General features: G+C 32.9%; 1 protein-coding gene across 4 annotated transcripts in view; it reads right to left on the reverse strand.

Annotated features, from left to right (window-relative positions):
• LOC108362063 (uridine phosphorylase 1) overlaps nt 1-18,883 on the reverse strand; it is a 116,704-nt gene that overhangs the window by 26,581 nt on the left and 71,240 nt on the right. The window contains exons 1-2 of one of the 4 annotated variants that reach the window (XM_017614898.1): nt 12,471-12,772; nt 4,471-4,554 (exon numbers count right to left, since the gene is read on the reverse strand). The exons of 1 other annotated variant lie outside the window; for it this stretch is intronic. In XM_017614898.1, coding sequence (XP_017470387.1) covers nt 4,471-4,554; nt 12,471-12,580 — 194 coding nt within the window. In that variant the 5' untranslated portion in view covers nt 12,581-12,772. Of the gene's footprint in view, nt 1-4,470; nt 4,555-12,470; nt 12,773-18,883 lie in introns of those variants that run through there. 2 more of the 4 variants (XM_017614900.1, XM_017614897.1) reach the window with 2 other exon arrangements.

Consider the following 18,883-nt stretch of genomic DNA (forward strand, 5'->3'; position numbering starts at 1 on the left):
GCGTTTGAATTTCTAACATCGATAAATGGTTAAGTAAAACTTCTACGCATTCCACATACCAGAAATAAAATAGTATGTAGTGTATCATCGATCCCTGAAGATTATTACAGAGTGGCTATAGCAGTGCATTTTCTTGGAAATATTTCTACCCAACTAGAGGCAAAATTGGTTCAGCATAAACCCTTAATAGCAAAATTAGCACACATTCTTCCCTCTAAATGTACAAGCCATGATATACATACTGATTAGCGCCTTAGACAGTCATGACCTAGAAATTTTCACGAATATCGGCACAGAAATTAATGTTCCGGAGCCTTCTTTATGGAAACAGAAGATCACTCAAGGATTGAAGTTGAATGTAATCATCAACTTTTCCCACACATTTTCTCCTAACTAAATATTTATGGAACAATGCTTGTTACTACATAGATTAAACTATTTCTTGATCCATTTAAGTACTATGTTTTTTAACAATAATTTCCAGGTTATTTTTATTTTGTTGTTGTTCCGCTTATTAGAATGTTTTTTGTTTTTGGTTTATTTATTATAACCAACAACCCCCTTCGAAACATTTTGGGTTTCTGTAGTTTCCAAATTTATTTATGTACATACATACATAAGTATAGTACACCCTCGGTAAAAGCAACCGGCAGTTGTGTTGGTTAAAGTTGCTGCAACAACCGAATCAAAAAACAGTTCAGTCTGAAATTAGAATTCAACCTGAAAACAAAAGTCTCAAAAGTAAAATACTATTCAAGGCGAATTAATATAAAATGGTGTTGTTTCCCAGCTGTGAGTACCCAGTAGCGAAAATGGTCACCGGTGACATCGTCACTAATGAGGATTTAGTGACATTGTCGCACTTGCAGTGAATCCTAAAAGACATAAAGCTGACAAAGACACTGGTGACAATGTCATGCAGGTGTATTCCTACCAAAGACTTGTAACAGACAATGTCTTGCAGCGGTCACTTATAAAAAGTCCATTGCAAGATATTGTCGCTTGAATGTCATCAATGATCACTGCATGACAAAGTCATGTAGATGACATCAACGACGAAATTACCATTTATATGAAAAAGTCATGAACGACTTCCATATAAATGGAGCCCAAAGTCATTTAAGACGTAACTTTTCCGTACAAGACACTTAAGAGACTAATGCGTGACATTCGCTACGGGGTAGCGGGGTAGTTTGATTGTCAAAATTTTGTATTTCGCTAGTGAGTGAGTGAAACGTGGCGTATTTTCTGACGCCCTTTTTCATTCGGAGAAGAATAGCTGAAATTTGACAACGGCCCGCTAAAATAAAGACAAAATACAAGTAATTGTTTTCTTTGTTGAATCGATACCACCTTATATGTATTCGCCTTGATACTATTCTGTAATAAGGCAAAAAAAAATTTTTACATTAATTCACTTCAAAATGATTTATATGTATGTATACAAAATTGAAATCAGTATATTTCTTGTTTAATTTCTTTTGAACAATTTGTGTATATACTGAGGGCCAATTTCACAGTGCGTAGTTAACTCCGAATCGAAGTTAACTAGAGATTTTCAGTACAAAAATCTGTAGTTAACTCCTGATTCCGAGTTAACTACGCATTGGGAAATTGGCCATGAGGCATAATTATTTGAAACGGCGTATTCATAGTCCAGCAACTAAGTCGAAACTAAAAAAGTTGCAACTTAAATTTAAGTACCAACTTAAAGTTTACCTCTATTCTGTGTAGTTTCGACTTAGATTACGATATAGCAAAACGAGTGTGAAAATGTATCGATTTTTCTTTACGATATTTTGGAAAAATTAAATTTTTATTAAATAATGTCAGGTTTGATCATCTGTTTATGTAATTTTTATTTTCATTGCATGAGTATGCAAAAGAATAAGGTATCATTTTCTCGTTATTTGTGTGAAATAGCCAGAACAACCGCAGTGATGTGAAGTCGATGTTTATCGAAAGCATCCTGTGAAACATACAAATAGTAGATATCTAAATGTTATACACAAATTTACTTTAAAAAACTAGCGTGAAACTTACTTATTATTTGAGATTTATCTAATTTATTCCAATTTTAAAATTGTGATGTAGCTTTATTCGAATTGTAAAACGCATTTAATTTCATCTTCCGATTAAAATGGATCGCTATTTGTAAATTTTAATTGGAGATAATCCAATATTATCAAAATCACCCTCTACCAACTTAATTTTTACATATTTCGTCTGTTTTCCCTTAATTTGATAAAATACTTCTTCCTAGTTACGACTTAGTTGCAGCTGCAGCCGAAACTAAATTTTAAGTTGGTACTTAGCCAGAAAAGTCGAAACTAAGGCGACTATGAATAGCTTTAGTTGTGACTTAGAATAGTTTCGACTTAGTTGAGTACTAAATATGACTATGAATATGCGCCTAAGTCACTAAAGGTCAGCATATGGGTGTTGCTTTAACCGAGGTATTACGTTTACCGAGTATTGTGTTAACCGAGGGCCACGTTTTCCACGTTTTCTACCTGTTATTTTCACTTCAACTATAACTACACACATACGTACATACATATGTATTAGAGGGCTGCATGAGTGCATTCAAAACGGCTTTTGAATTATTCATATACAAAGCGAATGAATGATTTTGGCTTGAAATTTTTTTGAATTTCAGTGAATAGTTGTTCTGATATTTGTGTCGACATCACAATATTCAAACAAAGTGAAAATAAATTGAATTGAAATAAATGACAATTTTTGGTATGAATATCCAAAAATATTTTTTCTATGAACATATGTACAAACAAACAATGTATGTATGTATGTATTGCTGCGCTCCTATTACATACGAAAAAACTTGTTTGTAGAAAAAAACTTTTACCGAAATGAGTTTGAATGATTTGAATGTTTTCCATTCATTCATTCACATTCTTCCATTTGAAGGTAGAAAATATAAAAAAAAGGAAAATTCATAATTTACAAAGTTCCAAACGCTGAGTGTTTTGTATGTGAAGTAAAATATTCGAATCTACTGTACTCTGTTTGGCTAGAAGTTTGAATGAATTCATGCAGCCCTCTAGTATGTATGTACTTAAATATATACATATGTATATACCCATGTTTGTTTACATCTCGTCGCCTGGGTAAAAGATTGTCGTATGTTAATTTCGGCAGGTTGTGGGAAATCGCGATTGAAGTTTGGAATGCAATTTCTCAAAAATGCGATGATAGATTTTCTCCAAAGTCTCTGAAAATGTTACTATGTAGTTCACAAAATTCTTGAATTATTTAATTTTTAATGTTTATTGTTATTTAGTTTTGAGTTTATGAAGGATTTTCTTTAGTAAAATTTTGTCGTAAGCGTCATTTGTCCACAATTTGTCAGCCAGTTTGTATTAAATACGACAAAATGTAATTAAAATTTCTACCAAATTAACGTCACTTTTTTCTCAATATCTCGGAAACTAAAGGAGATATCCAAAAATGGAGAGCGCCATTTTTGAGATATTGATTAGTTTAATATGGCGGCATCACTGACTAAACTTTTAGTAAATTATCGAAAAAATTGTAGTCAATATATCGGATACTAAAGGAGATATCCAAAAATGGAGAGCGCCATTTTTGAGATATTGATTAGTTTAATATGGCGGCATCACTGACTAAACTTTTAGTAAATTATCGAAAAAATTGTAGTCAATATATCGGATACTAAAGGAGATATCCAAAAATGGAGAGCGCCATTTTTGAGATATTGATTAGTTTAATATGGCGGCATCACTGACTAAACTTTTAGTAAATTATCGAAAAAATTGTAGTCAATATATCGGATACTAAAGGAGATATCTAAAAACTGATAACACCAATCGAAAGACCTTATTTCAGAATATATAACTGCATTTAGAACTGAAAGTCGTCAAAATGGCGCTTACGACAATCTTTTACCCAGGCGACGATTTCTCAAATGACAAGATTACAGAAGATAACAGTTGTATAATCAAACGCAAAAAATATGTTCCGTAGTACAAACAACATAAAACAACTCCCCCCATCTTTTTATGCAAAAAAAGTTTTTAAGCCAAGACTTTTCCATTTCAGTGACGATGTTGGTTACGTCTTTTTGCATTTCAGATGACGATATGTAAGTATGTACTCGATTTATGTATGTCTCGATTTATGAACTTCTGTAAATGTGTACGTATGTACATATGTAATAAAAAACTCATCGACAATGACGTCCTCAATTTTCAATTAAGCTGAAATGACATGCGGTAAACATAGTAGGGGTACCAAGTTATCTGGCACTGGGGCAAAGAGTTGATGATCAAAGCAACGATACGCCGGAAGAAAATTCTATAAGAGGATAAAGTAGCAATCAAACGGTTTTAAAATCGGCGCTAGTTCCTGCCAAAATGTAGATGGAAATCTAATAACAATCGTCCAGAGTGTTCTTGAAATATGAAGGCAACACTTCTCAACGCTGTTGAACTGCCCAAAGCGAGATGATAGAGTATATCCTGATCCATTAATTCGATGTTGGAGTTGCGCAATTTAACTGTGCCATCGGAATATCTGTGTGACAAAGCAGAAGGAAAGAATAAATGTACAGCAATTTTTTTCAGATACTCATAAAAATTAGTATGCAGCGTAGTTTTACCACATTTATGTGTATAAATATTATGGGTCTTCACACCGAAGCTTGGTACTCGGTGTTCGGTAATTTTTTTCCCATGTATTTTGTTTGTGTAACACTATTTTACACAAACAAAATACATTAGAAAAAATTACCGGGCACCGAGTTGACGAATACCGAGCTCGGTGTGAAGACTTATACTGATAAGTACACAGAAAAATAAGATAGGGAAATTGATCAGATTTGATTGCAAAAAGGCACCGGTCTTTTAACAAGCTATCTGAGCCATATTTTTATCATACTACCTTGACTCATACACTGAAAAAAGAGTTTAGTTACGTCAACTGAATTTTTAACACCACATGATTTGGTTATAGTTACAAAACTTGGTTATAGTCACCATTTTGTGTTGAGAGAACTATGTTTAGTGTCTCTTTTCTCAGTGTAGATAAATCAATCAAATACTACTGCAGATAAAAGTGACAAAATTATAAATTTTCATCGAATTAATCGCCAGATTTGTGCTGAATGCACATAATACAGAGAGCTAGTTCAATATTTACGGTTTTTGAGATTTCATCATAAAGATAACTAGACTAATACAAATTTCAAATAATTATCTTTATTATCAAAACGGCGATATTTAAGACATATATTTCACAATACTTAGATTTAAAGAAACGTATACCACGATTATTAAGGCATTTAACGGATTGATGTTCGAACCAGGCATGGTAGTTTCATCGACCACAAATAAGTTTACAAAATCTCGAATAAATTTGTAGTGAGCGTTCTTATGGCATCAAGAATTTTTTTTAGTTTCAACTAACCAAGCGCTTTCTGAACACTCTGAAATCGTTTTTAAACTTGTAAAAGACTTTCGACAAAATATTGTCATATTCCAATATTTTCTAATAAGCGTTTGAATTTCTAAAATCGTTACATGGTGAATTTAAACTTCTACGCATTCCACATACCAGAAATAAAATAATATGTAGTGTATCATCGATTCCTGAAGCTTATTACAGAGTGGCTATAGCAATGAATTTTCTTGGAAATATTTCTACCCAACTAAAGGAAAAATTGGTTCAGCACAAACTCTTAATAACAAAATTAGCAAACATTATTCTCTCTAAATGTACAAGTCATGATATACATACTGATTAGCGCCTTAGACAGTCAGGACCTAGAAATTTTCACAAATATCGGCACAGAAAATAATGTTCCGGAGCCTTCTTTATGGAAACAGAAGATCACTCAAGGAGTCCGCTAACATTGGGAGCTTCATTTGAATGCAATCATCAACTTTTCCCACACATTTTCTCCTTACTAAATATTTATGGAACACATAGATTAAACTATTTCTTGATCCTTTTAAGTACTATGTTTTTATAACAATAATTTCCAGTTTATTTTTATTTTGTTGTTGTTGGCTTATGAGAATGTTTTTTGTTTTTGGTTTATTTATTATAACCAACAACCCCTTTCGAAACATTTTGGGTTTCTGTAGTTTCCAAAGTAAAATACATACTATTCAAGGCGAATTTATATAAGGTGGTGTTGTTTCGCCAGCTGTGAGTACCCAGTAGCGAAAATGGTCACCGGTGACATCGTCGCACTTGCTGTGAATCCTAAACGACATATAGCTGACAAAGACACTGGTGACAATGTCATGCAGGTGTACTCCTACCAAAGACTTATAACAGACAATGTCTTGCAGCGGTCACTTATAAAACGTCCATTGGAAGATACTGTCGCTTGAATGTCATCAATGATCACTGCATGACAAAGTCATGTAGATGACATCAACGACGAAATTACCATTTATATGAAAAAGTCATGAACGACTTCCATATAAACGGAGCCCAAAGTCATTTAAGACGTAACTTTTCCGTACAATTAAGTAGTGACTAATGTGTGACATTCGCCACGGGGTAGCGGGGTAGTTTGATTGTCAAAATTTTGTATTTCGCTAGTGAGTGAGTGAAAACGTGACGTATTTTATGACGCCCTTTTTCATTCGGGGAAGAATAGCTGAAATTTGACAACGGCCCGCTAAAATAAAGACAAAATACAAGTAATTGGTGTCTTTGTTGAATCGATACCATCTTATATGTATTCGTTTTGACTATTCTGAAATAAGGCCAACAAAAATGTTTACATTTATTCACTTCAAAATTATTTATATGTATACAAAATTTAAATCAGTAAATTTCTTGGTTAATTTCTTTTGAACAATTGGTGTATATACTGAGGCACAATTATTTGAAACGTTGTAATTACTGAGTCACTAAAGGTCAGCATATGGGTGTTGCTTTAACCGAGGTATTGCGTTTATCGAGTGTTGTGTTAACCGAGGGCCACGTTTTCTACCTGTTATTTTCACTTCAACTATAACAACAACCATACATATACATACTTAAATATATACATATATACCCATGTTTGTTGGCATCTCGTCGCCTGGGTAAAAGATTGTCGTATGTTAATTTCGGCAGGTTGTGGGAAATCGCGATTGAAGTTTGGAATGCAATTTCTCAAAAATGCGAAGATAGATTTTCTCCAAAGTCTCTGAGAAAGTTACTAGTTCACAAAATTCTTAAATTATTTAATTTTTAATGTTTACTGTTATTTAGTTTTGAGTTTATGAAAGATTTTCTTTAGTAAAATTTTGTCATGAGCGTCATTTGTCCACAATTTGGCAGTCACTTTGTATGAAATACGACAAAATGTGATTAAAATTTCTACCAAATTAACGTCACTTTTTACTCAATATCTCGGAAACTAAAGGAGATATCCAAAAATGGAGAGCGCCATTTTTAAGATATTGATTAGTTTAATATGGCGGCATCACTGACTAAATTTTTACAAAATTATCGAAAAAATTGTAGTCAATATCTCGTAAACTAAAGAAGATATCTAAAAACTGATAACACCAATCGAAAGACCTTATTTCAGAATATATAACTGCATTTAGAACTAAAAGTCGTCAAAATGGCGCTTACGACAATCTTTTACCCAGGCGACGATTTCTCAAATGACAAGATTACAGAAGATAACAGATAACCAGATTTTCATAGCTCGACGAATACTGGAATAGGATTTAGATAAGCAAGTCAACACACACCATCTTTCGTCGACTTTTAAGCCGCTTTTGACTGTACAAAGTGGGGAATCCCTTTTAAATTTACACCGCAGATTTCTTAAATCTGATATTGTAAGTATAATACGAGCTTCCCAGCGTATGCAGGCGTTATTGACATCGTCGGTCTTAACACGAGGGTTGTAGAGCAGCATTTCCTAATCTAAAGAGAACAAAACAAAGGAACTCCTGGAAGTAAAAAAAGGACTTTGTTTATTTCGGATTCAGTATAAACACCGCCAAGAATTCCAGCCTGAAGATCAAGCGAAGAATAACTCCTGCCAATAGGTGTTATTTTGGGCCCGGTAGGCAATTCAAAAGCAGAGCACTCGACGAAAAAAAAATGCTCTACATCTCACCTTGCCCATGCTCTTAAAAATATGGCGCAGAAATATGGAGGCCAAGGCATATTAAATAAGATAGAAGTGGCTTTGACTTTGACCGCACAACTTTGGACTACGTCAACCGATTTCGATAATTCTAATCGGAATGGTAGTATCTCAGAGGAGGATTAGTATGTAATCTGGTTAAGATCCGATCATTCGACCAGGAAATATATATATATATATTTTTTATATGAGAATTGAATTTGTTTTTTTTTTGCTAAAAATTACTTGTTAACTAAAAAATTTTACAGCTCAATGGATGTTTTTGTATTTTTTCATACTATTCGATTCTTCCTGTGGGTATTTGGTAAAAAAATTAAAAAAAAGCGTTGCCAGATATTTAAAAAGTTTAAATTATTTTAAGGCTCAGTAAAATAATTACATTTCTTCATCAAAACTAAACTCGTTTGAAGAGATTTAAAAATGTTTTGGTGCAGGGTTGCCACTTTTCTAAAAAAGACAACAACAACTGTTAAAAATTTAAGCTTACTTAATACCACAATATGAGTAACATTTACAGTACATACACCTTCCAGGCAAAGGTTTTTGAAAATACGCACTTTAATTCACATATATTTTTGGATAGGGTGTCCAATTATATTTTAGATATCCTTCAGATATGGCCACCCTAATGTACATAAATAAAAGCTTCAAGTACAAATAGTCGTTTAAAGAGCAAAACCGCGTATCAACAAAATGCAAAACCGCGTATCAGTAAAATACAAAACCGCGTATGTGAAGTTGTAGAAATTATTTTCTAAAGCGTAAAAACACTCATATTTCAAATTGGTTCTCTCTTTTATAAAGCAATCGCATTTCTGGATAGTATATGTCAGGACGAATGGATAAGGATTGAGCCAAGAGCTTGTGTGTGCAAATCCAATTTTTGGCAGCCAATGTCAGTTACGCGGTTTTGCAGAATTACGATACGCGGTTTTGTACTTTAAACGACGAAATATTAAATAGTGTTCAGGAGTACAAACTGATTGCGGTATGGGTAGTAGTTATATGTGTATCCAGTAAGAGTCACTTTAAAGACACTTGTTGAAAATTTCGTAAACGCTTGGTTACAAATCTTGCCTCATAACCAAATTTGAACATTGAAGGATAGCCGTTTCCAAGGATACTTTCCACGTCTTTCGGAAAAGGTAACTGCAAGCCCAAATTAACGCGACGAAAGCTCGACGTCGCGAAGCTGCAGGCACAACGGACAACGGAGAAGCAACCTATAATACAATGCTGTAACAGCGCGAAAGTTAAGATAATGTAGGGATGTCAGTGGGAAAAATACATCGATGTTTTTCTTTGACTCGATGCATCGGAATGTACATCGATGTTTTCCGATGCATCGATTGGCAGAGGATTTTTCAGATAATGTTTTACAACAAAATATGTTGTCAACAAAATTGTGCAAAATTTGAAATAAATTACTGAAACTGAGCAAATTATGTTTCTAACGGAAGCTTTGGGAGCCGTTTCATTTTTTTCGTCAAAGTCACTTCTCGTTTTTGTACAATTGAAAAACTGGAACGACGGGTTCAATGTACTAGAGAGGTCAGTTTTCAAAAAACATCGATGCATCGACGCATCGATACATCGACTATTTATACATCGAGTGGAAAATTTCCGATGCATCGAAGTAAAGCATCGGTATCTTCGATGCATCGATGTTTTTCCGACATCCCTAAGATAATGCTGATTGTTTTCATCGATATTCATGATCTGGTGTAGAATGAATTCGTTCCAAGTAGACTTACGGTAAATAAAGAATATGTATTTTAGAAGCATTATGGGAGTATGCGCTAGAAAATTCTTCGAAAAATTTGTGGATTTTGCATCACTATATTGCAACTTAAATTGAGATGGAATTTACAGTAAAAACTCAAGAAACACAAACACATGCATATGTATTACCGCATTCGTTTTGAATGCCATTACGTAGTTCTCATTTTATTCCGATTAATGCCAGAAAAAAATCGTTATTTCCAAGGTAATTTTGTCTATTACGCAAATGCGCAGAACATATCATAACAACATGAAATTGAACCAAAACTCAAAAACTGTACGGAAATAGCAGTAAAGCTGGTGCGAGCTCAGCTTCTTATTTTCGTGATATGAGACCAAAATTAAAGATAATTATTGTTGTTTTCCTAAAAATATTTTCATTCAAAAACAGACTTAATTTGAATAAAATTTTTAAATATTAAACGGCTGTCTGCAGTTCTCTGGAAAGATCACAAGAAATATTCGTCATTATTTCTGTTGCTTGAATAAGTAGTTTGCAGTAGCTGTAAAATTTCTTTAAGAAATAAATATACGAGCTTTTTTTCGTGAGAGCTGCATACTGATTTAAGAAATTTTCGAAAAATAACATCAATTATTGGACAACGTTAAGAACCAAGACAGGAATTTAATACACCTTAAATTACTTAGAGGTACGGCTAGAAAGTGGTGGTTTTCCCGGTTAAACCTTTAAGTTAGATGGCTCCAATGGTTTTAATATTTTCCCGATTTTCGAAATTACGTTTTCGTACTTTGTTCAGATAAATTTCTAAGTTTCAAAAATAACGAATAATTTATAAAAACGGCTTTTCTTCCATGCCAACAAGTCCTATTCAAGTCCAGATATGTATAACTCGGATCATTAAGAAAAGTAATGCGGTTAAATATTCAACACAATCATGCTGTATGCCATTTAATTTTCGTTGAGTTTCAGATCAACTTTACTTAAATATGCGAAACAAGTGGCATCACTGTTTCCTGCTCCTTGAAATTGGTGTTGCATTTGTTTGTTTGTTTACATTAGGTTATTTCCCGTACAACCAGGACCGGATCCAGTAATTAGAGAATAGGCGATAAATGTTCTCTCAAAAATGAAACAATGTCGAGAAGAATGGGTACGCAAAAACCAGATTTCATGCCCTGAATTTGAGAAATAGATGATTCAAGTGATTTTTCTTATCGACACTTAAATGCAAACACTTGCGAATTTTGGTATCACAAATTTGATTGTATTAATAAAACAGTACATAAATACTGAAAATATATGTACACAAAACACCTGATATGCACTTTGATTTTTCATCCATTTTTACCCGCTGAAAAGTACGTTCCAATTTTCGCTCTCTATTACCCATATTTGAGTACGGGAATGATTTCTGGGCTATTTTGCGCAACCGAGGGATCCCGCGTTGGGTGCAGGAAAGAACCTATTTTGTACTGAACAGCCGATTGTTCTTTGGCAAGATTGATAAAACAACCTAACTATCAATCTTGGTTGTTTGGTACGAACATAGGGTTGCATATCTCATATTTAAATATCCAATATTGGCAATTTAAGTGCAGATTGAATGTATGATCAGAAAAAATGGCCATCTGAAATCGGGCCTTAGTGCCGTTAGGTAAAATGTTCGCACAGCTCTGAATATGTGTTAGGGTGATTGACTCGGTTTTTTTTTTTAACCGATTTCAACTGTTCTTTTTATAGCAATGGAGTTGTGTCAAAATATCTCGAGTCAAAATGAAGAAACTAGGGCTCTTTGTCGGCGAGAGGTGGTTAAGCTCGGTTAACCCCATTAAGTGTGAATTTTTAACACATTTTTTTTTGTGTTTTACTTGTAATCCAAAATAATTTGAACTCATTACGCTCTATTCATTTCTAAATAAAGGCTGTAACTGATTTTAGCAACATATTGTAATTTTGGTCATAACTACTGACTCTGTTAGTTGTACCATAGAGGAAATATATGCAAAATAAAACAAGTTTCTCTGGTTTCCTAATTTGAAAAGGAGGAGCCGGGTTTTTTTCGAATTCACATTATTCGATAACGCGATAACCGGTTTTCGAAAAAAGGCGAATAATCGAACACTCTAATATGTATTCAACTTAAAAAATATATCCAAGCCTCTTTAGTTATACCGAGGTCAGTGGATTTCTGTAACAGTTATGATGAAATATTTTGTTCTGTTTAGTTACATACGTACATAAGTAAATATAAACGACTTAAATAAATTTGTCTCTTGTTTTTGGAGCTCAAATTCAGTCACTCTCTGACATTGCTTACATTCAAAGTCAAGTCAAGCTTGTTCTGATTTACTTGTTTGTATACAAATGCATGTATGCATGTATGTGTGTTTTTATATATGAATTTAAAAAATAATACGGAAATATACTCATTATCCACATATACTTATGTAAACAAATTAATTCGGAGGTCATTTTTATTTTATAAAAGTCCTCTTTTCAAACAAAATGATTCTTAAAAAATTCCGTGAGGAAGAATATATATATAAAAATATATATATTTTTTCTAACTTCGTTTAATACCTGGTCCATACACACACAGACGCATGAAATTCATATTCAGAATCTTCATAGTCGTTATTGCAACGCTCACAATCCTTTGTATTTACTGCTATTAGACCAGTTGGAGGCATTTTTTAGCAATTTAAAATTTTTTAAACACACTTCCCAGTATATTCTTTTGAAACTCAAGCTTAAACCAGGATATACTTGTAGCTATATTTATTATCCACTTATGTAGTTTTAACACAATAATCGGGTTTCGAGTTCAAACAACAATTCCGATTTTAAAAAAACACAATACACGACTTAAACGCTTCAAAGGCTGAAATTCAACTGATTTCGGTTTCATCGCGTCAAAACTTTTTTATTATTGATCATTATTATTGATGGTGTGTCTACAAGAGAGGAAACGGACAATACATATGTTTATAAAGACATATGTATGTATATACATTGTATGTATGTATTTACTCATTTATATAAGAGAATGCACCCTGTAGAAAATCAATTGATTGAAATAACCAACTTATAGCTTTTTTGCGGGATTTCGATATACATATAACTAACTTTTAATTAGCTGCGACAAAACTAATTTTAAATGAGTTGTAAAGTCGTGCAGGAGTCATGCAGACGTTATCGGAAAGTTATTTTCTTTACAAGTTTCTATTTAAATATCCTCCTGCAAAAAATACTTTCAATGCACTTTTTTCTGCACTACCCAGATTTTTTTTTCGAATTCGGGACAAATAAAGATCGAAACTTTATATTATTATTTTGATGTTATGTCTGATGGAACTCAAATGTTGGACCACCTACAAAAGACCATGTAAACAAATAGGCAAATATATAATGTAAAATAAAATAAACTAAAAAAAAAATAAAAAATAAACCTTTTTTATTGATAGTTTGTGTCCAAAAATAGTTAGCTACAAGCAAGTTGACATATAATGCAGAGGAAACCAGTGATCACTATTTTACGGTCATCGCCCTTCAAAAGTAGTTAGTTACGGCCAAAGGAAATAGTTAAAATACCACTAGTCGACTGCTGGTTAGTTTATAGTTAGCTACAAACTAGTCCCATTTCCTGCAGGGCAGTGAGAAGACCTATACACATAAATAAACATACATACATATATAAGTATATAAACGTTTACATATATTTTGCCATCGAACGTTACTACACTACCCTGTAGTGAAAAGTACTTGTCTGGAATTGACTTCTGAGCTGACTAGTATGCCAATTGGTAGATGCTGATGCATAGGTTAACATATGATAATTCGTGGGAAGCGCCATATTAATAAATTATCCGAACTGAACGAAAATTAAAAAATTACTAAAGAGTTAAACATATACATAAATAAATATGCACCCACTTTTATTCCAAACATATTAAAAATAATAATTAAAGTCAACGTTAGAACAAAAACTTTAAGTGGTTGCTGACTAGTTTCAGTTGAATCAAAAATATTATGTAAATATAGCATTTGGTTACTATATCCTAGTGAGAGAAAATAATAGGCTCACTCTGTTGCAGATACGAGGTTAACGCATAAATGGGGCGATATGTCACCAGCTTTCACTGCTGGATTCTTTATATTGGGCTCTGACGGGCATCATTGCACATCTGATTTTGCTTAATTCGCTACTCAATTTAAGCCGCGAAACAGCTTTATAGAATTTGCAATGCATTTAGAAAACAGCTGCACATTATTTCTCTAAAGAATTAGTTTAAGGGTTGCAAATCTTTTATTGAGTTAAGTGCACAGGCCCTTAAAGCCTAGTTATGGCAACTTAACTTAACGGAACATAGAACTAAGAGAATCAAAATGAAACAGATTTCGGCGTTACATTAAGTTACGTTAAGTTTCGGCTGTTTAATTATAAGCAACATCCGTTAGTAAGTTACGTTAAGTTGCCATAATCAGACCATTACTGTTTCCTTGATAGCCGCGCAAGAAATAGTTTTACATACTTCGTGTCTGGGTTTCGGTAAGAGTAATAGAGAGTGGCAAGACGCTAATATATAGTAAATAGGTTGATGCACTGGAAAAAACTAACACTCATATCATGGGATACAATAAAGTGCTTGTGCCGATGTGTGTGTGTAAATGAAACACAGCGCTGTCAGTGCGGTCTAAGAGTGTGCAGGGAAATTGGGGGGTTAGATCCCACCGCCCCCCCTCCCCCCCTCCCCCTTCGTCAGTGAAATGAAACTTTTTTTTTAATTAATAACACAATACTATTTTATCCTTCCGATTTATAATTTTTTTATTTCAGACTGATGACAAATTATCTTTTAATGAATATATAAAATTATCGGTTGGTGGATTATGTATTTGAATATTTGCTAAATACCCTAGGCCATTTTGCTTCGTTCCCCACAGTGTTGGGAAATAATCTATAATCTATACAAAAACTACTTTTCTACTGTAAATTGTATCGACTTTTTAATTTGCTCATATGCATGCATGCATACATAGATTCCCTTCAAGGCCAATGATTTGATGGTATTCACGGGAAAGTTTATGTAGGTACATTTACATATTTTACACTTTTAACATAAATGTCAAGGCAGATATTTTAAGATACACTTCTTAACAAACACATTTTTTTAAGTTATTATGAATGGATAAAAGAGACATCTTCTTTGAATTCAGTACTAAAACTTGACATTTCAAGTGCTTATCAAAACTCATCATGTTAACTAGATTCGCCATTTATCTTAAAATTATATAATTTTAGTTATTTGTTTATAAAAATGCAGTTTACACTTTAACAAATCCGTATAAATCCAAAGTTTAATCTTTGTGCAACATTAAAAAAATCAACAAACTTTCGTAAAGCTTTTTAGTTAGATTTCCTAGAAATACATATTTTGAGTATGCAGTTTTGTAGCCGATCAGTTCAAATAAAGCGCAAGTTTAAAATACATAGCTGCGACTTATTGTGGATTTTTAATATTTTATTTATTTTTTGATGAAGGCGTTGCTCATTTTCTTCATTAAAAAAATCGTCGAACATACTTAGATAATATTTAAGAAAATTACCGACATTGTCAAAAATATGCCATACATCAACTGTAAGTCACAGCTACTTTAAATTTGCACTTTATTAGACTAAAATTGAATGAGCTAAAAAACTGCAAAATATTAAGAGATAAAATTGAAATAGAAAGTTCGAAATTTTAACGAAAGTTTGTAGATTTTTTTTAATGTTGTTCAAAGATTAAACCTATTTAGTGTTTGTTAAGGAATAAACTATATTTTCTTACACAAATAATTCAAATTAAAATATAATAAAATAAAAAGTCAAATCTAGTCAATATGTGAGTGTCGTAAAGTTATGATATTTAAGAACATCTCTTTCTTAATTAACGATGACACTGTTTCTATATGAAGCTGATNATGATATTTAAGAACATCTCTTTCTTAATTAACGATGACACTGAAGCTGATTTCGACATTTTGTTTTAATAAAATTTAGTATCGAAAACTTTCTTTCAAAACTTGCCTAGGAATGTGATATAATGGTTCGTTCAAAACCTTTTTCCAAAACTTATAAAGGCAAAAACGAGAAGGCGAAGACAAAAAGAGAATAAAAAAATTTCCCGCGGTGAATTTTCAGATTTTTAAAACGGTATAGTAATTTAATTTTTAAATTTAAATAAATGGAATAAAGGAGTAGATACAAAATATATAACGGTAAAACTGGCACATACATAAATATATGAAAGAATGCACTTAGGCGACACCTCTAGCCATTGTGTGTCACAGATTTAAGTTATCGATGGACATTTTTTTTTTGATCCCCCCCAAAGCCAAATCCTGGCTACGCCACTGTCACGGTTGATATCAACTTTCATAGGTTCACACCAACATGTTGTATCAAATTATCAGAAAAATATTACGATCATCTAACACGCAATTGTTCAGTTATGGTGACCACAGTCACCAACGTGTACGTACGCCATGTCTGTTTGTGTCAGCTGACACGTTAACGTACGTGAGTGTGGCTCACACGATCAAACTTATGAGAGCGCCATATTAGGTTCATTCCTTATCTTTTTGGACTAAAATCTGAAAAGTGTCAAAATGCCAGAGCGTAAGCAAAATGCGCTCACTAAAAGAGAATAACAGGAAAAGTAAAGGAACGCAAAAAACCAAATTTTTAGTCCAAAGAATGGCAACAACAAAACTAACGTCAAATAAGCACAGAAATGTATGTACAAAACACATTCACACAAGCACAAGCACAATAAACACTTGCTATATCAATTATTTTTTGCCTCCTTCCAATTTCAATTCATTTCTTTTACTTTTTAGATTATTCTCACTTTTTGCGTATTCTTTAATTTCCGTTAATTTAAATTCAGTTGAGTTTGACACTTTTCAGGATTTTGCCAGAAAAAATTCTTCTGACTACTTCGGACTTTTTCTGACTATTTCTGGGAGATAAGGAACGCGCATATTAATGAAAACTCATCACCGTGTACGTACGACGGTAACGCGTGCTTCTCTCTCTCTCTATCAACAGTAAATTTTATATGTTGCTACGTCAAACAGACACGGCATACGTACACGTCGGTGAGTGTGGGCAACTTTAATCAGAAGTACACAACAACGCGTTCAGAAGTTACTGAGCTGTTGCGCCTTCTGAACGTGGCCATTAAGACCGTTTCACACAAGTGGTACATTTGTATAAATTTGTCAAATTTTTTATTGTCGCCTATTTATTGGTACACAAATTTTTTGAGACCCGAAATCCCGGGATCAAGCACTCAGGATCACGGGATATAATTTAATTTACGACCAAATTAAAAAAAAACGGCATTCACAAAAGAATTATAAAATGTATCTATTCTATGTTATAATATATATATCATACATATGAGGCATTCTTTTTCATAGCCAATTTCGATTGGCTTCACATTTTTCTCTATTCTCCGGATATATGATCTGTCGAATTTTGGATTTTTTCGTGATTCTGACTAAATGATCATGTACTTCTTCAAATTGTTATATCTCGGGTTCTATTCATCGTCGACTTCATTGTTGACACTCACAAAATAAGTCACCTCGTCATAAAAAAAAAAATATTTTAAAAATAGTTCTTGAAAAACTTCCATTTTTTGGAACATATTTTTTATAGAGAATTAAACAAAAGTTACGGTGGTGTAATTTTAAATCCCAAATTTGCTGGTATTAAATATGCAAATCAATTTATTAAAGTTCAAATTTTTAGTAGCTAATTTAACTTTAGGGCAATCATAACCATCATATAGAAAGTCAGTTTCTTTATCTACATGAATGTACAGTACATGAATGGTCAGAATCACGAAAAACTTCGAACTTTGATAGATCATATTTCGAAGAAAAAAGGAAAAATAAATTCCTCGAATACGTGTTAGATTATTTCATGTATACATAGAACCCAGAAAAAAATTTGAAGCGAATCGGAGACATGGCATCAGTGATCGGACTACTAGCACATAGTGGTAGATCTGTCAAATTTTTTGAGCATCTACCACATTTACCGCTTAAGGTCTGAAATCTACCACATATTCGCCTCTTTGATTATTTTTATTTTTGCTCGACATATTATCTTAATTTTAATAGCAAAAATTGTCCAACACTAAACACTATATGGTAACAAGGACGATATAATGTACAAGAATATGCATTCCCGGCGAGGATGAAATTTCCCAAGTAAAAATAAACAAGCCGAATGGGAAAATAAAATAAATGGTAAATTAGTAAATTTTCTTAGTAATAAATTTTTCGACAGGAAACGTGGTTTTATTGTGTTAAATTGCACAATATATGATTTATACAAAGAATTAATAACGAAAATATTTAAAAACAACAACTTTTGTGAAAGTATTATCAAATTTCAGTGCATCTAAAGTTTCTAAGGCGTCGTTTACTTTTATTTGAGAACTGTCAAAATCGGCAAATCCCTAGTAGCGGTTTCCGGAACGTGCCACATTTGTTCGCTATTTCGTGATGTGTTAAAAAGAAAAGCTGGCAGCACTCCACAAGGTTGCAGAAATCTCTTAAAATATGTTCGAAAAATATCTTGATATGGAAGGAGCTGCTTTACACTGTCAAGGAAAAAATTGCCAAAACTCAACGCAACTTTTAGTAACTTCAATTTTGCACTTTATTACGCTAAAATGAAATTTGTTTTAGAGTCTAATTAAAAAGTTTGCAATTTAGGTGAAACCTTGCAGATTTTTTTCTAATTTTTGTACAAAGTTTGATCCACACCCAGAGATCTACCACATTTTTTTTAAATCTACCACATTTTTTTCCAGATTCTACCACACAGAATTTTTTAAAGTCCGATCATTGCATGGCATCATTTTGTTACGAAATCCGTCCGACTTGTATATATATGTACATAGGTATATATATGTACATATGTTGTGGCATAC

This window comes from Rhagoletis zephyria, unplaced genomic scaffold, assembly GCF_001687245.7.
Source record: "Rhagoletis zephyria isolate East Lansing unplaced genomic scaffold, Rhagoletis_zephyria_1.1 Rzeph_scaffold_00921, whole genome shotgun sequence".
Taxonomy (NCBI): Eukaryota; Metazoa; Arthropoda; class Insecta; order Diptera; family Tephritidae; genus Rhagoletis; species Rhagoletis zephyria.